This window comes from Macadamia integrifolia, chromosome 5 (genome assembly GCF_013358625.1).
Source record: "Macadamia integrifolia cultivar HAES 741 chromosome 5, SCU_Mint_v3, whole genome shotgun sequence".
NCBI lineage: Eukaryota > Viridiplantae > Streptophyta > Magnoliopsida > Proteales > Proteaceae > Macadamia > Macadamia integrifolia.
The window spans coordinates 45,710,562-45,732,584 of NC_056561.1; the positions used below are offsets into that span (position 1 = coordinate 45,710,562).

Below are 22,023 nucleotides of genomic sequence, written 5' to 3' on the forward strand. Positions count from 1 at the left end.
GGGCGCTGCTCCACCTGCAACACTCGCAGAATTCACTTTGGGCTCATGTACTCAAGACTTCTACGGCTTCAGCCTGGTGGACAAGAACTTAATGTGCTTGAATCCTTTCTTGAACCACTGATTCTCCATTATTTCAGGAATCGTGATTCTGATCTTCGTATTTGTGTCGAGGAAACGAGGGAGCTCAGGGGAGAACCACCTAGGGCACCGGAACTCACTTTTATAGTTTTTCATGGTTTGGGGATGACGATGCAGGGCATGAGGGTATGTGATGGAGTTAGGGGTTGAGAGAAGGGTATATTAGGTGGTATATTAGGTAACTTATATTTTATGAGGTATTTTGATATTAAATAAAATGTAAATCAACTGATGTTAGCACTTGAGGTTTATTCTTTAATAGAGACTGACGGTTGGGGTGTGAACATAATTTGATATCATGCAGAAGGTGTTACCCTAATAGTGGAATCATCCTGCTTAATTAAAAATTCTAATCCAAAAATGCTTCAGCCTGAGAAGCACACCCCTAACCTCCAACCTCCAACCTCCAACCTCCAACCTCCAACCTCCAAGATAATTACGAATACTCGATGCAATTACATTGTACAAATCGTTTTACCTCTCTCTCTCTCTCTCTCTTCCTATCGTACACGCTTTAAACAGGGCTTTCTTTCCAAGGAGTTATGCCATATTGACATTAACGAAGACAAGCTTAGAAAAGAAACCCAATCTAAGGTGAAACTTATTTCTCGTGGATCCGTTAAACGAAGCAGCGTTTCTCCTTCACTCGTCCCTTAAGACACCAATCCCAAACAGCTCACCTTTCTCTTCCCTTTCAACTGAATTTTATTGCCCAATCAATAAATCGCCCTCCTCTCCCTCACATCACCTTCGTCCCAAACATATCACAAAAAAAAAAAAGAGAAAAGAAGAAGAGAGTCTTCAACATTGAACCCTTTTTCCTCTCTTCTTCCCCTCGGCCCTCTCATTGTTCTTCTTCCTATTCTCAGATCGAATCTACACACAGGTTCCCAATGATTCGCTAAAGAAAGGGAAGAAAAACTAGATGGGTACATAGGACAATCAAGTCGAACTGGGGCGGTTAGTGAGGAACAATGGAGGTGCAGAGGCTTAGGCAATTGATGCTCCTTTGGTCAAGAATCCGAAGCACCCGTGTGGCCCTCGTGGGTGGAAACCATACCGCTGCCAGGTTTTGCACTCGCTAAATTCCCCTCCCTCTCCTCTCGCCTGCATCATCTCTCCCCCTTTCTTTCTTTCTTTCTCTGTCATCAATCATCATCGTCTGTTGTAAAAACAATAACCCATTTACCAGAAAGCCTGTGACACTCTGTTCTTCCCTCCCTCACCTGCTCTTAGAAAGATTCAGATCGAATCCTCTAACATTTGAAGTAGAAAATTCGAAGAAGAAATGGGGTTGGCTCCAGGATTTCGAGCCACCAAGATCAAGAAAATGTACAGAGGGGGAATCACTGTGACTCCTGACAACCATCTCGTAATTAATTTACCCGATTTAAGGATTCTCAATGTTATCACTCGATCGGTGCTTCTGGCCTTGGCCATTATCAGTACCCCCTGGCTTGGAACTCTTGTCATTGGGGACCCTTTCTTCTCTTACAATATTGCTGCCTCTGAGGCCCGCATCAACGGTGAACCATCGTTGCCAGTGCTCCTTCGGGACTTAACCAACGAGGGCCTCCTCAAATCGGACGACAAAGCCCTCTTTTTGAGCTACCGAGGCGAAGTCGACAATGGACAGATCCTGAATTCCCACCAAGAGATGGATCTCATCTCTGAATCCGATGCCAAGCGGCAGAGCTCGATCCCAGATGGCACATTTGATTTCGTCTTCGCGTTTGGATTCGGTGCTGGGGAATTTATTGATCGAAGCCTCAAGACCGGCGGAATCGTCGCCATTCAAATGAGCAACGACGCCTCGAAAGCCTTCCACAAGCCCTCGAACTACAAAATCGTTTTTCTCAGGCAATACGAATCCACGGTCTTGGCGATGAGGAAGACCAACCCTGCTCAGACCAAGTCACCGATGAAGAGGCGCCTCTTTGGATTGTCATCCGAAGCCAAGAAGGCAGCATTGAACGGCCTAGAAGATGTTCTGCTCGAACCGCCACGAGTTTCTTCAGTAAAGCAGAGCAAGAAGTACTTGAAGAGGACCAAATACCTTCCCGACCTTATAGGTGATTCTCTAGAAGAGTACCCTCGTCGCGTCTTCATCGATGTTGGCTTACCGGACAATGACGACAATGGCACCCCGAGATGGTTCGAGCAGAACTACCCAACAAGGAATCGAGATTTTGAGATGTATAAGGTAGAGACAGTGAACGAAGGCGTATCAGGGGAGTCGGGGGAGTCAGTGCCACAGATGAGCATGTCGGATTGGTTGATGAAGAATGTGAGGGAAGAGGAGTATGTGGTGATGAAGGCAGAAGCAGAGATAGTGGAGGAGATGGTGAAGAACAGGGCAATCAATTTAGTAGATGAGCTGTTTCTAGAGTGCAAACACCAGGGGCTAGGGGGGAGGAAGAACAAGAGCAGGAGGGCGTATTGGGAGTGCTTGGCTCTCTATGGAAGGTTGAGGGACGAAGGAGTTGCTGTGCATCAATGGTGGGGTTGAGAAAGATTTAAACTTTGAGAGAGAGAGAGAGAGAGAGAGAAAGAGGGAAGAAAGACAAAAGCCAATCTTTTGATTTTCTTTTCTCTGGGTGTCCTGTGGGTTATATAGCCTACACAGAATGTGAGCGAGAGTGTGATGCGGAGGGGTGCGTGAAGCATTTACCATCATCTTTCAAGTTATTTATTTATTTTTTTTTTTTCTTCCAATGGTTTAATTCCTTCTCCCAACCCCTCCCTCCAAGAACAATGTTTCAGCTGTCTTCCAATAGTATGGGGATTGCCACTGTTTTCAGTTTCCTTGTCACTTGTAATTGTCATCAAAACTCCAATAAATGAATAAGAGTCTTCTTTTATTTTGAATTGAAATGTGGGTTTTAGCTGTGGGGTCTTATTATAGTGGTAAAAGAAGCAGCTTGTGATTTATTATATGATTCTTCTTCTTCTATTCTTTTTGGTCACTCCCGAAAGCGGGACAGGTCCTCATGATTCTTGTACGGGTCTGATCCACACAGATAGAATCTATCCAAAGACAAAACTCTAAGGTGGATTCCATCTAAAAAACTAATCTTCACTTTTACAATTCCATATATTCAAGGAAGATTTTGAAATTTATAGATCAAACATAGTAATAGTAAGTGTACGCAATTGGACTCTCATTCGGGATGGACTAAAAAAAAAAAAAAAAATCTTTATTTATATTCCCCAATTTGAAAGATATTTATTAAATTTTAATTTAGGATGAGCTAAGCCAATAAGATAGTATGAACCAAAAGAGTTATGTGGATCAGACTGTACAAAAATGATCTCGTACGAGAACTTGATCCACAATCATCTCTCCCTCCCCACTTAATTTATTGTTCTTGCAGATTCTTGACAAATTGTATTTGTTAATTTGATTTATGGTTGATTTAATCATTAAATATTCAAATGTTAATCAACGTAAGGTTTCAATCTGAAAACTATTTTTTTATCTCAATTACAGAGACCGTAAAGTTGCAGTGCTAAAGATTCTGGGCAACAAAATTATTCATCTGAACCGGGTTTATGTGTTTCTGTTAGGTTGCCCACTGGGCCGAGGCCCAATGGAACTGTTGAATCTCATGATGATGATGGGCCTGACTTGAGCCCATCTTGGTTAAAGCCCAATAAAAGGATGGTTGATCTCCCAGTGGATGGGCCAGCTCATGGGGGCTACTAGTGGACAGGTGGCTGATCTACTATTACAAGGCAAGGTTATGAATGGTGTTTAGGGAGGGGAGGGGGGTGGTCTGTAGTTATAATTGGTACATGCTTAGAGAGTTGAATAAGAAAGTTGTTATACTAATCTCAAAGCAAACTCCTCCCGTGGAAAAGGAAGGAAAAATTACATGATTACTCATTTTTTGATTTTTTTTTTTTTACAAAATAATCCACCAAAAATTTTAGCAATCAAAAATATCCAAAAGTAGGTTTCTCTTTACAAAAACTACCCACTTAAAGTTTAAATTCATAAAAATATCCAAAATTGATTTTGGGTTTAGAAAACTACCAATTCAAAGTTTCAATTATAAAAGTACCTGACAATATGTGGAATATGAAGAATCACTATTTTGGATAGTTTTGTAAACCCAAATCTAATTTTGGGTATTTTTGTTAACTGAAACTTTGGGTGGGTAGTTTTATAAACCAAAACCTAATTTTGGGTATTGTTGTTAATTGAAACTTTAAGTGGGTAGTTTTGTAAAAGAAAATCCAAAAGTGGATAATCATGTAATTTTTCCCAAAAGAAAATCATTTTTGGATTTATCAACCTTAATTCAGTGATCTATAAAATAGTTGCTATGTTTGGTGAATAGGCATAAGAAGCCTATACTTAATAGCCTTTTTGGCCCTGTCTAGAGTAAAATTGTTCCTTTCTTATGCTTTCTTTGATAACATCTATGTAGCGCACAAAATTTTATATCAAATACTACATAGTAAATGTAAAGTGGGTTATTAGATCTTGAACTTTGATTTTAACGAGACATAGGGTGATGGGGATTTCTAAGGAGGCTTCTAACTCAAATGAGGTTTAAAAGTACTTAGATCAACTTGGTTATGGAGTGTGTTTCTAGTATAGAGTATTGTGTGAAGTATAGTCGAGTTATTGAAACAGTTAAACCTCAAAAGGGACTTTGATAAAGATGTCCCCTCAGCTCAAACTTGTTCATTCTTTGCCAAGAGGCTCTCTCATGTAAATTGGTTCAAGTTGAATATTATCATTTAATTTCGGGCAACTAGACTAGTAGACTTGGCCCTAAATTTTCTCACTTATTTTTTTCGGATGTCTATTTTTTCGTCGTTAGGAATAGAATCTTAGGTGACAGATTTTGTAAATTCTGTCGTTAAAAAATAATTTTTTATTTAACAAAATTTGTTTTAAATGTCATCATTTTTTTTACCTGTAATTACATTCATACGCTGCTCATTTCACAAAAAACACATCCATCTAACATTAGAATTCAATACCTTCATTTAAATTAAAAAAGTGTACAACACATTTAAAAATTTTATCATTTTTTATTAGACTTTCAATAGGTCAATACATACTTTATTCAACTGTTCACCACTTCGGTTCACCAATACACACCGAAAAATGAAAGAAAAACTCCATTGTTTTGGTTGTCCACATTGCCAAAGAAACATAATCTGCGACAAATTATTCTAATGTCATCTTTTGCAATACCACCTCTCTTAGTTGGAACTTTGAAACTTCTACTTGAGTTCATTGCACCTGACAGAAATAATGGGAACAAAAGTGAAAATCCTCTCAGTGAGATACAATGAACCATGTTTCTACAAAGACTAAAGTAAAGGGAAAAAAAATGACAAACAACAGGAAGAAGAAAAAAAAATCTGAAATATAATAAAACCAATGCATTATGGTATGGAAGCACCAAACTCTTATCCCTATAGTTAATGATAAAGGGGAAAATGTCAAAATCATAATGAAGTAATTTTTGCATGAGTTTCATTTTCCTTAAGATCCATTAGACCCCACTATAGACAATTTTCAACTATGAACGTAAAATGATTTTCACTCTAGATCAAATTGTATATACAAATGGATTTGATAATATTTGAAAGTTGGCCCTTGATCATATTAGTGATAAAATATAATGGTCAAATATTTGGTTCATATTTCATATTTGACCTGTTATATAGAAGGAAGAATATGAAGGGAAAAAAAAATGATATAAACCAATAATTCATTTCTTAACAATATACATATCATTTTGAAGATTGTGTCATTCTTATGAAATTTGTAAATGCCAGCATCTAGGATTGTATTTCAGCCATCTTTGTGTCCTACTCATAGATTTTCTCTTCTTGTTGAAAAATCTTCTCATTAAGATTTTCTCTCTTTGCTGAGAAATCTTCTCTTTCAAATGTGAATTCTCTATTCTTAGCTCTTCAAATTGTTGGGCACTTCGCTTGGCATGCATTGCCTCTTTACCATACACCAGTTTTGGGGTTGTTTCAGAACCCCACATGTGCACATACTCATGTGAATCCAATCCAAATACCTCTTTACCATACACCAGTTTTGGTTGTTTTAACTTCTTTTGCCTCTTCTTTCCACTCTTGTCAATAACATCTTTCCCAAATGGAGGAAACTTAACACATTGTAACTCCTTCAAAATATCGTAACCTGATAGTGGCTTGGGTTGTATACCATGTTCCTTATAGCCATCAAAATTCCTTTTATCACGTCAAAATTTGTGTCCCTAGGGGAGGAATCTATGATGACCCAAATAATAGTGTTTCCTTCCATATTTTAGCCAACAGGAAGCAGTTTCCTTGTTGCAACATGGACAAGCCATAGCATCTTTAGTACTCCAACCCGAGAGGACTACATAAGCCGGAAAATCATTAATGGTCCATAACAAACATGCATTTAGCTTAAACCTCTCATTCTTATATGTAACATAAGTCGTAAGCCCAGTGTACCATAATGCTTTCAATTTTTCTGTCAATGGCTACAAATATATATCTATATCATTACCAAGTTGTCATGGTCCAGGAATAAGCAACGTAAGATAGAGAAAGTCTGGCTTCATGCACATCCATGGTGGCAAATTGTAAGGCATCATCACAACATGCCATGTGCTATAGGTTGAGCTTATATTCTTGAATGGGTTGAATCCGTCACTTGCCAACCCAAGTCTAATATCAAGTGGCTCCTCACTAAAAGTTGGATGCAGTTTATCGAACTCTTTCCATGCTTGTCCATCAGCTAGGTGATGTAACCTTTGGTCACTTGTACGACCCTCATAATGCCATCTTATAGTAAGTGAGGTTTTATATGACATGTACAACATTTGCAACCTTAGGATCAACGGAAAATGATGTAATGTCTTAGCCAAGGTTTTGCTGTTTTTTTATATCTAGATGTACCACATTTGTGACAAGACGTTGCATTCTCTGTTCCATTCCAATACAACATACAATTGTTTGGGCACACATCAATCTTGTTGTAGTTGAGCCCCAAGTCCATGATAATCTTCTTTGTTTCATACATACTTTTTGGTAAAGTATTCGGCTTAGGAAGTGGCTCTTGTGACAACTCTAATAACATTGAAAATGTTTTGTCGATCATTAGGCATAAGCACTTTATATGATATAGATGAAAAAAGGATAATCTAGTAAACTTGGTGCATCCTGGATACAAGTACTTCTTTGCATCTTCCACCAATCGATCAAATTTATCATTCTCTAAACTCAGCCCCTGCAGACCACCTATAATACTGTCCTCTACTTCTTCATTTCTATTTCTTCCCCAAATCCCATTTAGCATGGTGTGTGTAACATCATTTGTTTCAACCTCATCATTTACCACTGTGTTATCCATTTGAATTGTATGTGAAGATATACTTTCCCCATGGAAACTCCATTTTGTATAATTCCATTGACCATCACATACCAAATGTTCTAATACTGAATCTTTAGTCATCCAACGTTGATTTACACACCTTACACATGGGCATAGGATCCAATCCCCTTTGGAAGTAATACTAGAAAATTCATAGTCAATGAATTTGTTGACCTCTAGTTTGTATTATGGTGTGGTCCTGAAAAATTGATCCTTTGAACTTCCAGTCCAACTCCTAGGCATAGTTTTCACATGCAACTGTTACAAATCAAAAGCCATAATATTAAATCATCATTTTGCAAAAGCCATAGTTTTCTCCCCCCTTTTTTGTAATCTGATTCAATGGCACTTTAAATGACCAGCACCATACAATAGAAGAGTTGACTTTTAAAGATAAACATGCTTCCATAGGGGAAGTGTAACAATCTTTAATAAAAATCACGTTCTAATCACTAATATGCAAAAAGGAAGCAATACATATGTAAGAACATAGAAGGTAGATATAAAATTGATTAAGAATTTATGTCCCATCCCTTAGCTCATTTTTCTCATTCCATATGAGCTTTGCTTTGTTCTTAGGATTGGGTTGAAAGAACAAAAGCAGAAATACAAAGGGGTACCATTTAATGTCAAAAATCCAATGAACCCTAAAGAATTGTCCTCATAAATAACCTTGAATTGCAAAATAAAGTGACCTGCCCTATAAACATTATATGGCATCACATGTTCTTAAATGCAACCTAGAATATACAGAAGTGACATACAATATCCAACGTTGTTTCTAGTTAATATGCATCTAATTGGTAAAATTCTGTGAGGTTATGTAACAATGGAGTCCTTCAGAGTTTCTTGATTTCACAACTTTTCCCTTCCTGATTGGTGGCAAGATTTTTTTTTTTTTTTTAATATATGTAAGCAAAGAATTTACTTTAGAATATCTAATTTAGTTATTTCTTGTTTAATTGCAACTGTCACTGATGGATTGGCCAGTGACATTTAGCCTTTAGACACAGGCTGCTTTTCCATGCTCCTTTATTGTGGTATTGGTGTCTTAGCCATTTTTTAAAAGCAATAATAATGCTGCTTATATACATAAATGACATTGTTTTTCAAATTTTCACCTTCTACAAGCAAGAACTAGGCAGATCTTTCATATGCATTACTTTGATAAAATTGAGTTGGCTTTCATTTGTATTCTGGAGAAGCTAGGAGTGTTAAGCTTAGTTTTGGGTGGCTGTTTAGTCGCAGAAGTTCAAGAGCAGCTGGACATGTAAGAGGCATGCAAGGATGAGGGGCACAAGATGAACTCTGCTTTTTTAAGGTTGATAGCATTTGTAAGGAATTAATCTACTGTTTAGGAATCCAAATTTAGAAATATTATTTCAATTCAAAAGTAACATCATAATACCTTTGCTACTGTCTGAAATGGGAATCTCTTCATGTCATAGATTAGTCTTTTGTCCCTATAATTAATAAAATGATCCCAATTACCATGCACTGCAATTGCAAGCAGATTGTGTTGGGTTAGCATTTGTTGTCTTCTGATCATCATTGAAAACCTCTTCCATGTGATATCCTATCATCCAGGAGCCATGTGGATGATCCTCCCTAATGCCTAGCCATCCGAAAACTAGAATGGAGTAACGGAGGATCTAGCTCCTCCCCAACAACTGCACCCTCCAATGACCGTCTAAGGGTTGGGAGGGCTTGGTCATGCATCCTAACACGTAGGGATGCTTGTCCAAACACTCCCATCTTTTTCCCATACCGAAAGGTATTAAAAAACTTGGTAGAGGTCATTTAAGCATTCAGATAAGTGAATGATTACTCCCTTTTATGCCAACCTGGTTTTTAGTTCACTAGGTTTGAGTGCACATTCGCAATCCATAACTAAAGGTGTGATACTCTACTTTCTAAACCAGATCTAATTACCTGTATTGACTTGGTTTGATCATATAGGGGCTGAATCGGAGAGAAACGACACAGGTACCATATGAAATATGATAGGAAGGGTGACCTTGAACTCGGGTTGGCCTAACATGACCGAGCGGGTACCAAGTGTAATATGTGTAGCTAAGCCTTTCACTTGCACGCACCACGAGACCATGTACAAAAAGTAAAGGTACGCACTAGTAATTGTGGGTGCCAATGTAATCTAATATTGTGTGGGAGTTTATTCCCATTGAAGCCCACCTAATATAGCCCAACTGAGATTTAGCCACCTTAGATATAACCCACCTAAGATAAACCCACCTGAGATATACCCACCTGAGATATAGCCCACCTGAGATTTAGAAGATATTTTGGGGGCCCAGGTATAAAAAGGGAGACATTAATTGTCTTTTCCCTCATTAATGTTAGTTGGTCGGTGGGAGAGTAAAGAAGAGAGAGAAAGAAGAAGAAAGGACAAGAGAAAGAAGAAGAAAGAAGAAGGGGAAATCGACCATAGAGCTTAGCTTCACCGAAGCTGGGTCTTAGTATTTTAAGCCAGGATTAATGATCAGCTCACCGAGGTCTTCGAATTGAGGTAGCTATTGTACACATTCCAAAGATTCTTAGGAAAACTCCTTTCTTAAACATATTTTTGATTTTTGGGAAAAAACCCACTTGGATCTTGCTATCTTGCTAATCCTACTTGGATAATCAAATCTAAGGTCTAATGGGAGGTGTGCATAATGGTTTTGAAGGATTTGGAAGGAGTGTTGGTGAAGATCTAAAGTATTTGGAGGTTCTTGAACAAAAGAAGTGAAATTTGGGGTTTCATTAGTGTTCTTGAGAAAGAGGTAAGAACCTTCATTTTCTTTTGATTTGATCTTAGATCTAGGTTGAGAATACATGATTGGACTTTAGATAAGTGGTTTGAGTCGCCGAATCGTCCCCAAACAAGTTCTTTAAGCTAGAGGTAGGTCAGGAATGATATTGAAAAAATTTTGCTTAAAGACTAGGGGGTATTCTTACCCCACCAGTCTTCTGGTTTTAGCCCACCCGAGTTCCCAGAACTTAGTTTCTAGGCTCTGGAGTAACCAGCGGACTGAAACCGATGGGCTACATAGCCCACCGGTCTTTTGGTTTTAGCCCACCTGAGTTCCGAGAACTTAGTTTCTAGGCTCTGGAGAAATCAACGGGCTGAAATCGATGGGCTACATTGCCCACTGATCTTTGGCTCTAGCCCACCTGTCTTTCTAGAATTCCCAGAATTGGTCCAAATTTGATTGGTAATCCCCATTCATGATTCTAAACCGGATTTTAGTGTTCAAACCTAATGATTTTGACACCAAAATCGTGAAATGATAAATCATTATGTTTATGATAGGTTACACTCAATATACGTGTACCCACACATTGGATCTTTTTCGTACTTGGTACAAGCACCGTGTACATATACAAGTAAGTGGGGAGTGGACTTTGATTTAAATTTAAAATGTTATGCATCATTTAATATGTATTAGTTTAGCTATGTCATCATATTACTATGTGTAGACTAGAAATCACAAATGCCATATCACAATGCGCATTTACATAATTTGCTATGTTTTGTTTTATGATGAATATCTTTTAGGTCTTGATGTGTGTGATGAAAGAATTTCATTTGGGTATGACGTATATGCTAGATTAGATGCAGTAGCCGACTTGGAAACGAGTGCATGGTGGCTCATGGTATGAAACGCGACGTCATCGTGTAATCGTACTATGCTCATGTAAAGGCATGTGGTTAGGATGTGATTTACCCTTGTGCTACGACCCTTCCCAACAGGGGTTTATGTGTTGGGGGATCATTGGGGGGAAGCATTGGGTTACTGATGTTGAACTCCTGCAGCGGTTAAAAATACGCACAACTGATCGCTAGGACAGTTGGTAACCCCGGTGGTATATTTAGAGGGCCGATCATACTGCTTTTATTTTGGGTGGAGTCACCCATTTAATTTTGCCAGGAGTCGGCTTGCATATTAAATTCTGGTACCAACGGTGGGCCTTCTCCGATAACCCTATAGGCGTATCGCGAGATGGGGTTCACGGCTCGTACCTAGGGCATACGTGCACTGTGGTTGTCAGTTACACCTAACCTATGACCTAGTAATGTTGTTAGGCTAATAGGGTTGAAATGAATTGCATATAGACACATTTTGTATTGTGACTGTTTGTGTGGTTTGCCTTGTGTGGTATTTCTTTCCACTTACTAGGCTAGTGAGCTCATCCCATATGCATAACTCTTTTTAGGTGATTTTGCAGGTTACCCACCTGGTGATCAGAAGTCAGGCCCCACTGTGAAGTTTTCATCTGAGGACTGGTGGGTCCTTGACGAGTTCAAGCACGGTGTCGATTGCACATGCGAGGATTGTGCTGCATAGCACCTGTAACTCCTGAGTGATTCCTTTGATGTACTCCCTTTTGTTACTTGATGCTTAAATTATTGTATATATATATCATGCCTTCGGTTCCAAATATATGTAATTTTTATAACTCAATTTGGGTATCAAGTATTTGGGAAACAATTACAGGTATTATTATGAACAGGTCTTCCGTTGCAAATACAGATCTTATCTTAGGTTAGTGGATGTATGTTGTATTGCAATTACTGCATTGTTGATTCTGGTAGATTTGTGAGTTAACCAGTGTTAACTCGGTCACCAACTCGGCTTTATGCGAGCGGGGTGTGACAAAAGGCCTTTAACTTTGGTCCAATAGAGATTTCCAATAGACATGAGGTTTTATCTTCAACTCAAGAACTGAATCAGAGAATAAAATCTGCATTCTTTTTATCTACTGTACTGTTTCAATACACTTAATGGTTTAGTTCAATGGCATATAAAGTTTGCGATGCCAATTTTACGATAATCTCCATTCGATTAAAAAAATATTCAATTTACAGCCAACTCACAAATTGTCATCAGATAAAAACCAAGTCCATATATGGTTCTATTCAACAGCTAAAATAAAGAAACAAAACAGAAGATCCCTATTAGATCTTTAACAAGGTTCATAGCAACTAAGAAATACAAGCACCATTTACTGGCTCTAATGCCATTGATGCCACCAAATTTCATTGCCACTCCAAATTTTGACAATTTCCAAAACAATAACAGTAGAGTAAGCTTATCCCAACACAATTTCCAAAACAAAATTGCTTATTGAATGATTCATTCCTTCAGAAAAAGCACTTTCCCCCAAAAAGGAAAAAGAAGAAAGAGAAATAACAATGAAAAGAAGAGATTAGGATAAAAGAATCACAATTAACAACCCATACAACCATGATGAAATTATAATCAACAGAAGCTATTAAAAGTAAAAAATAAAACGAATAAGTTCACATGATGAATCAATTATCTCTAAATTTGAAGGTGGTTCCTCTACTCAATTCTCAAATTGCCAACAAAAGGTGGAAAAAGATCAAATAAAATAAACCATAATGGAGAAATGATCTCATTCCTCTTTTTGGTGTATTCCATTTATATAGTTCTTCTGTGATTAGAATAAAGAATAAATCCCAGCAAAAAAATCAGAGAATTTGACAGAAGAACAATACAAAATCATAGTCAAAACATGAAACCCTCATCTTTTTTTCTTCTTATTATTGATTATTGATTTGATATTGGTTCCTCTAATCTCTCTCTATCCTCTTTTCCTCCCTACCTTCGCTTGGTGTAGCAGAGATACAATAAACCCGCTGCTGCGGCAACAGTTCTGGTGGAAACCACAGCCGTTTGAAACTGAACCTTTAGATCTTTCGACCCTTTCCCCACATCTTCATCGTCTAATTCCCTGGCTGTCTCAGTGCCATTCGGGTTTAGTTCCCCCAATCCACCTATTCAAGTTGAGCCTTGCATCTAGGTAGAACAAAATAAGGGGGTTGTAGATCAAGAATGAGGTTTGGGGCTAAACAAAGAGAGAAGAGCTAGGGTATTCGATCGAAAGTGAGTAAGATAAAGATTTACGACAAAAGAGCTAGTTTCTTGCGGATATGGGGAGATTGAGATGTGAGAGAGAAAGAGAGAGAGAGAGAGAGAGAGAGAGAGAGAGAGAGAGAGAGAGAGAGAGAGAGAGAGAGAGAGAGAGAGGGTGGTTTCTTGCGGATATGGAAAGAAAATCGTGGGAAATTGAAATACTTCCAAATAGCCAATAATGTGTGGATAGCCGAAATGCCATATTTAGCTACGGATATAAGAAGGTGTCACCCAAACGCTCTATTCAGCGATGGTAAAAGATAAACCGTTGTCCAATTAGATTTTCAGCGATGGTAAATAAACAAACTATCTCCCATAAACCATATTCAGCGACGGTAAAAGATAAACCATCATCCAATTGGATTTCCAACGATGGTAAATAAACAAACGTCGCCCATGAACCATATTTAGCTACGAATACAAGGAAGTGTCGTCCAAACGCTCTATTCAGCGATGATAAAAGATAAATTGTCATCCATAATAGAATAACCGTGATGGTAAATTTAACTGTTGTTCTTTTTCCATTTTCTGCGACAGTAAAAAAAATAAGCGTCGCCCAAATACAATTTTCATGATAGAACTACTCTAACCGTCACTAATTATTAGAATAGGTGACATACATTAAGCTACAGTCGATAATTATTATAATAGGCAACGTTATGCATTTTACCGTCGCCTTATATAATCTAAGGTGATAGTAAAATGATTTACATTGCCAATTATCGTCGCCTAAAACAACATTTCTTGTAGTGGTAGTGAGATATCTAGTTCTATTCGTGACTATTGTTTAGTGTTTGGTTAAGAGCTAAACCTCAAGTAATCGAATGTGAGTTATATCCCTTATTCCTTTTGGGCTTAAAAATACTATTGCTACTGTTTTGGGTTTCAAAAGTCTCTAATCATGGCAAATATTTAGGCTGCGTTTGGTAGCGTTCTAAAAACACGTTTTTAGAGTTTTTTTTTGTTCTATGAGAACGAAAAAACGGAATAAAGCGTTTGGTACATTTATGGTGTGTTTCGCTTTTTTTTTTTTTTAACAAAAAATGAAAAAAAATGAGAATTTACAGAACGACAAAAGGTAGTTCCTTCGTTCAAAAAAAAAAAAAAAAAGACATTTTGACACAGAAATTGAAATTTTCGTTTTTGACACGAAACATCGTTTTTGGAACAGAAGCATTACCAAACACTGCCTAAGGATTATCATATGACTTTTGTAGGTCTAGGAAATTTTGAAGTATATTGTAAGAAAATCAAATATCCATGGAAATGTTTGCTTATTCTGATTCCATTCTCTAGGGTTTCGATTTTGGCCAATTTTGATCAAAATCAAAGTAGGCTAATTTTGAGTTTTCAAATGTTCTCAAATTAATCGTGGGCCAAACTGATCTACCTAAAGCCTCTAGATGCAACTTAAATTGAGCTAATCCAAACTTGAATGGGGTTAAGGATTTAGATCCTCTCCAGCTGGGGCTGGCTGGAGAGGGATAAACCAAACACAAATTAAGAGAGAGAAAGTGAAACCCCTGCTTCTCTCTTCAATTTTGTGTCCAACTAGTCCCTCTCTAGCACCTCTGGTTGGAGAGTATCTGAATATGCCTGCACACCCATCCAATTAAAACATAGGAAACATAAATCTCCCTATAAGGCCTTGATTTTCCCTTCAAATAGACTCATTTGAATCACTGATCCACTAAATCTACCACATCCCTAGTGATAATGGTGTCACTATAATCGAAACCATTAATTGGAACCGAAACCGACTGGTTATGACCAAACCTAATTGCATTGTAGGAATACGATCCGATTTTGGTTTTATAGGCCATAGTCCCGATTTGTTTCAGTTTAGAATCGTAAAACCTTTGGTTAACTAGAACCTAGTGTTAAAGTGCTTCAAAACTTGTAGAGTTTTAATGTTTTGACTTTTAATGGGTCTCTATGAAAAAAAGGAAAGATAAAAGAAAAGTACTAACCGAGAGGGCAAGATGAGATAGAGTTTCACTTCCACACGTCTTACTTTTCAGGATCATAATTAATTAGTTATCATATGTGTACTCTTTTATATAGATAGAAAGTATATTGTCCTTAGCAAAAAAAAAAAAAAAAATGATATATTGTCTTGACTCTTTAGAAAGTTTATTGTATATAGGATTCACATTAGCTATAGGATTCATGTTAGCTGTGATCTTTTAAGCCAACCATGCTTTTTTAATATTATAGCTATATATAATAGTTGCAAAGGCTAATTTTGAGATAATAACACGTTACAACTTACAGAGGTAAATTTCTGTCGTTCTACTATCTTGCTCTCTCCATCTCTCCATCTCTCCCTCTCTCAACTCCCTACCCCCTCTCTAATATTTGATATAATAACCGGTTATAAATCGATTGTGAACCGAATAATAAAAATTGATTGAAAATTGCTAAAATCGGGATTGAAAGAAAATGATTTTGATTTCATCTTATTCTTATCCGGTGTAGTTTTGGTTTCACCTTATCAAAATTTAAACCAAATCAGAGCTGGATAGAGTAACTGAAATCACACCTTTTGACACACCTACTGAGTGAGCCCATCTTTTGTGCTCTAAAATGATATTAATTCCTTGGCTCCGATGGATGTTACAATCATAGTTAGTATGTTTGAGAACGACAATAATATGAGAACCAATACTTATGGCAATTAAATGGGCTATACGAAAATAATATTTTCAGAAATTCGGTGCAAGAAAACGTCCATGACAATGATACTGTACGTGTTTAATATGATTGCTGTGTAAAAATTCGGAAGCAAAAATACAAGTTTATTTTGGTATTAAGAATGAACTAAAACTGGTTATTTACAACTAAATTCTATTATCCCATGCTCTCATGAACATCTAAATCCGTTCTAGCTTTCCAATTGGGGATCATTTCTCATTTTTGTTTGTTTGTTTGTTTTACATATAATATTAATTAAGTTTAATCATGTCTATCATAGCCAATGTTGATAAGTGATCCATCAACCACTTTCTATTATAGTAAATAATAGCATATATTTGTCAAAATAATATTAATAATAGCATGTGGATAATCATTTAACAAATTAAAATGTCATCATTGATATTATCTTATCAAACAAGAAAATTCACAGCAACCCCTATTGATGCGGGTCCGTTTTCTAAAACCGGAATTAGATCATGTACAGGTCCATTTAGATATTCAATAATTCAATCGTAATAACCAACAGTAGATTCGTCATTATGGTAAGATTTTAAATTAGGTGGCAAAATTATAATTAAATAGACTTAAAAGATTAATGGATAGGAACAAGAAGATGGACACATAAGGTTCTTAATTAATAGATTTAGGATAGGTTTGAAATGAAGTTAAATAAAGGGTATAAGGTAATAAAAGAGAGAGGGAGCAACAATATAGAAAGAGGGGTTTGAACTAATAAAATAAGATATAGAAACACGTGCCATCCACATTTTTCTTAAAATCGAGAAACCTACGAAAATGGAGAAGTGTCGTTTTGACTTTTGGGGTTGAGTTTTTTTTTCCCAAACTAAATGTATTATACGCGTTTAAAACACGTATAATGCAGACACCTATAGAATACGCGTATAATACAGATTTTTTTAGATTGATACACCAAACTATGATTTTTTGATTGAAATGTTCGGATATGGCAAAAATCTGCGTATTATACGTAAATTTACTAACTATGGCTTTGACTGGGGGTAGGGGGTGCGGATAGGAACAACGAAAAGAATGTAGGTCATCATGTTGACAATATTTTCCTTTTGAATGCTGGTTTGGTTCATATTGAAACTGAGAATTCAAACAGTACTACTCCAACCCAAAGCACATCAAACCCAATATTCAGATCCTCTCTAACCAGATGCAAAATAGGAGAGAGAAACAAGGGTTTCATTTTCTCCTATTTTGTGTCTAGCTGGTCCCTCTCCAACCCTCCCCCTGGCTGGAGAGGGTCTAAATCCTGTGAGGACATCAATAATGGAAATGCAAATCAAAGACACTCTATTTGGACATAGAAAAACTACCTTGATAATTTATTAAAAATATAATTCACTAACAACAATTCCGTTGTCGTCCAGTGGTTAGGATGCCTGGCTTTCACCCAGGAGACCCGGGTTCAATTCCCGGCAACGGAATTTTTTCCCTCTTTCCATCTTATGCCAAATCAACGGCTCATTTTTGTCTATTCCATCCTATGCCAAATCAACGGCTCATTATAGCCATGACGTGACAAAAGGAGATCTACAATTAATTATAGAAAGATAACACCCCAAAAAGAAAAGAAGGAAAAAAAGGAGAACGAGAAGAGAAAGATCTAGATCAGTTACAGAGCTCACGAGCTATTCCAAGACGAGAATTAGGGAGATCAAAGAGAATCCTGAGGTTCTGTTGTTGCAGATTAGCTATGACATTCAACACTGAATTCACATTACTTGGAGCTGCAGCCATTGCCAAACATGCTACTGACCCTGAACTACTATGTATCAATGTGTTCTCCATTGGCAACTTCAAGTCCATCCCTGTAAAGTGTAGGGTCACCGCCGGTGCCGACGCGTCATTCGTGGCCGTAAAACAGGTATCAAATGCACCTAGTGAGGATATGGTCCCTTCGATCTGCTTCCGGAATTCATCTCGGATCCCTGTGTACACAGGTTGCACGAACCGGGTAATCACCGTACCCGAGTCAATTATGGTACCTGCCCCGGTGTTGGGATCGAATGCAAGAAGCTCCGGTGCTAACGGGACCAGGACCCGACCGACGCTGATCCCGGTGAGGTTTACATAGTACAACGACGGCCGGTGGGGGTTGCGGAGGAGAGGAGTAGTCTTGATATTCTTGGGTTGACCTACCTGCCCTAGTTTCATTGACCCGGAAAAGTAGTAAGATTTGAAGCTGGGTAAGCAGTAGGAGAACAAACCATTGTAAAGTGAACCAGACTGAGAGATTAAGGACATGGGCCCTCGGCCCAGGCCCAGTAAGCCCTGAGGTGGGACGGATCCACCGGAGATGGCATTAATGCAACCAAAAGCGTAATTTGGTAGAACATCAGGGGCTAAATTCAGTGAGTCATGAGACAAGGTGGCGGAGAAGGAGGAATCGCCGCCGTAGGACTGGTTGAAGAGACATGGACTAGTTCCTGTGGCTGGGCAGGAGAGGCCGCGAACTTGGCCGCACTCGGTCATACTGCAGTCCAAGGAGGCATACGTGGATGACACGTTGGGTGAGAAGACGGTGGAAGAGCAACCGGTGCAGCCACTGCATGGAACCCATGCTTCGTCGTTGCTGGTGTCTAAGACCATGTACATGAGTTGACCCGGGGTGCCGAGTTTGACTCGGACGACGTAGTTGCCGATGTTCAATGCTTGTTGGCCTGATGCGATGGGGACCGAGGTTGGTTTCTTGGCGGCGACAAGGCTAGATAAGTAAGTGAGTCGAGCTGGGTCTTTGGCGGCCATTTGGATGACTGTGTCAGTCCATGACTCAGCCTTGGGTGGATGGAAGGGCGAGCATTTACCGTAGATGTGGAGGAGAGGAAGCTCGGAGTTGTCGGAAGAGGTGAAAGGACAGGGGCTATCAGCTTGGGCTGTTGAGATGAGGAGACACAGGAGGAGAAATGCAGCAGCAGCAGTGGGTAAGGCCATGGCTTGGGGAGGATCGAGTTGGGTGTAACTCGAACAGCCTCGAGTGGATAGAGTTATGCGTTATGGGATAATTTAAGACCAAAGCATGGTAAAGCGGGAGAGTGTTTATATAAGGAACGTTGGATGGATGAAATGACCAAAAACACCTCAAGAGTATAGAATAAACCTATATAAGGTATGAAGAATGATAATGATGTCACGTCATAAAAGAATCAAGTAGGGCCACTCTAAAAGATAAGGCCCTTGATCGACTGGGGTGAAATAGGGCCGGGTTATTAACACGTAACTTAATCCTTGGTCTTCAAAATTCAACCCAGACTCAACCCAATTCAACCCTGTTAGGTTCATATTTAGGCCCAACCCTGCCAGGTTTATATCAATCCAATCCGGCGCTAAATGACCCTGTCAGGGCTGAGTTGGGTCGAGCTAGATTGGATTAGGTTGATCTTGGCTTCTGCAATATTTGGATTAACCTTGATTGGTCTATTTTTACCATTCAAATTTTATACAGTAAAAAATTATATATATATAAAAAATGAAATACCAATAGGAGTCATAAGTTCTAATATAAAAATCCAAGATTAAATTTTGTGCCCGATTGGGTCAGGTTGGGCCGGATTGAGGCCTCAACCCTAAACAGGGCCCAAGCCTTGTTTGGCCTCAAGCGAGTCAGGGTAGATTCGAGTTGTCATGGCCAAACTCTTACCCCTATGAGTAACTGTCCTCCCTATAGATATAGCTATTGGGTTTGCAGGAAATTAAGCAAGAATGGTGGACAGGAAGCATAATATAAGATATCGGAATCGATCTCGACATCAGAGAAGGCCGATATCCAAGCTGACCGATTCACCCCGATCCAATCTGATTCCTCGAACCAAGAGAGGAAGTGATGTGGAATTCTGGATTTGTCTTCTTCGTTTTTCTTTGGATATTTTCTTGTGTATAACTGTAGTTGACAGAGGCTACAGAAAAGGTCGAATCAGGGAAGATGTCAAAACAATGTTAGCTGGAAGGGAGAAGTTGTTATGTATGTTTTTATCCCTGGCCTTCCAATTAAACGACGAAAATGCCACTTCCTTGATCAAGAGTTTCAATAGTTTCCTATCCTAATTTGTCTTATACGGTAAGTTGCAAGTGAGTGAATTCTAAAGTATTAGGTTCAGGTTAAAAGTGTTAAATTCAAGAGGGACAAAAGGAAAATAGCATTCCTCCAAAAAAAAAAAAAAATCCGATGGGAAAGTTGGGTGAGAAAGAGAGGGAGACATTTGGGTATTAACGATGGCAACAAAAATAAGAGTGGAATCAATCTCTTCAGGCTGCGTGGTCTTGCATAAATGTCGGGGTCAATGAAATCACACACGGTGGTATCTAACAGGGCTGAGATTTTTTTTTTTAATATTTTATAGCGGATAATGCAATCATTTTGGGTATTAAAGACGGCAACAAAAATAAGAGGGGGATCGATCTTCTTAGGCTGCGGTGGTCTTGCATAAATGTCGGAGTTAATGAAATCACATCAGGGTGATATTTTTATTTTATTTTATAGTGAATAATGTAATCATTTTGTCCCTTTAATGTCCGGATGCGGCTCCAGCAATCTAGCAACCTTCTTTTTACATAAAAGAAATAATGGACTATACATAAGAGGTAACAACCAATTATTCATTGAAATCAAAATCAAAGCATTCTCTTCTCTAATAAGATGAAACTAAGTAACTATTTTGGAACCAGATCCTCTCTCATGAGGGAGAAAACCGCCTAACGTGCATTTGACGGCTGCAATCCACTTGGGATGCATGCCCGAGATGCTCTAAGCCGTTTGATGTGGCTAAGCTCTCTGGGGATATGAATCCAACTTTTCCACCCTCACCAAAATGAAAAATATTGATAGTAAGACAAAAGAATCTCAGTGCAGTAGATTGTTGGGTGTCCTCCTTAAATCACTTCAAAGAGGGGGACCCATAATAATTATCTGAAGTCAGTTTTACAGCCTAACTTGAGTTTTGGACTAGTTATTTTTCATTAAGTTACGTCACCTGAAAGTTGTGGCGGTAAGACTTGTTTACTCACTCTCTCTTATGCTTCACATTGTTTTATATAAAGGGTGAGCCTTAGTGAAGGAATAGTCATGCACGATGAAGCCTGATTCCACATACATTGTACCAATTGCTTCGGATACTTGATCCCTAATCCCTAATCCCTAATCCCTAATCCCTAATCCCTAATCCGGGAGATGAATACTTCTTGGTAGATCTCTTTTTAGCTTTGACTTTTTTTATGAGTGAAAGAGAAAAGAATAGAAAGAAGAGAAGCTGCTTTCTCTTGAGTTCCTTCTATTGGATTGTAAAGTGACACCATTTTTTCTATTAGGGGAAGAAGGAAAGTACTTTGTTTTTTCGCATTTATTACGAATTTACGATAGATTTTGAGTTAGAGTAGTACTACTGTAATATTGTGATTCCACATTTGTTTGATGAGTTGTTTTGTAATCCAAGTGGGGATTTTACTCTTTATGCTTTGGTAGCTCTAGTATTGAGTAAAGAGAATACATTGTAACCTACTATTATTATAGTGGAATTTTACTCGGATGAGGTCCCTTGGGTTTTTCTTTTCGTCATGGAAGTATTTTTCACATTAAATTGATGTACGCTTTTGCAGTTGAGTTGATTTGTTCAGTGTGTGTAAGAATAAAAAAATTATATGGAGGGGGTGGGGTCACCCTCTCCATTCCCTTGCCCCCGGATTGATCATTCCCTCTCTTATTCTCGAGGGATTTTTCCTTTCATTTTTCGTTTATTCATCTCACCTTGTTTGCCATGCAATGGTGATGTCTCTAAATCTATTCAACAACTTTTTTTTGGGGAGGGGGGGGGGGGGGGGGGGGGG

At 38.3% G+C, this 22,023-nt stretch overlaps 2 protein-coding genes and 1 non-coding gene across 3 annotated transcripts; 2 read left to right on the forward strand and 1 right to left on the reverse strand.

Annotated features, from left to right (window-relative positions):
• Positions 1-653: 653 nt before the first annotated feature.
• Positions 654-3,012, forward strand: LOC122078638. The gene has a single exon (XM_042644712.1). It carries the CDS (start codon positions 1,427-1,429, stop codon positions 2,645-2,647), a length of 1,221 nt encoding a protein of 406 aa, XP_042500646.1. The 5' UTR covers positions 654-1,426; the 3' UTR covers positions 2,648-3,012.
• A 14,487-nt stretch (positions 3,013-17,499) lies between these two features.
• Positions 17,500-19,220, reverse strand: LOC122080146 (aspartyl protease AED3-like). Its single transcript, XM_042647051.1, has one exon. The coding sequence runs from the start codon at positions 19,135-19,137 to the stop codon at positions 17,815-17,817; it is 1,323 nt and encodes a 440-aa protein (XP_042502985.1). The 5' UTR covers positions 19,138-19,220; the 3' UTR covers positions 17,500-17,814.
• On the forward strand, positions 17,559-17,630 carry TRNAE-UUC. The gene has a single exon. It is a non-coding gene; the product is annotated as a tRNA-Glu (tRNA).
• Positions 19,221-22,023: the final 2,803 nt, after the last annotated feature.

Bases quoted from the DNA above. Each gene is read 5' to 3' on its own strand.
- LOC122078638 (XM_042644712.1), top strand. From the start codon at position 1,427: ATGGGGTTGGCTCCAGGATTTCGAGCCACCAAGATCAAGAAAATGTAC.
- LOC122080146 (XM_042647051.1), bottom strand. From the start codon at position 19,137: ATGGCCTTACCCACTGCTGCTGCTGCATTTCTCCTCCTGTGTCTCCTC.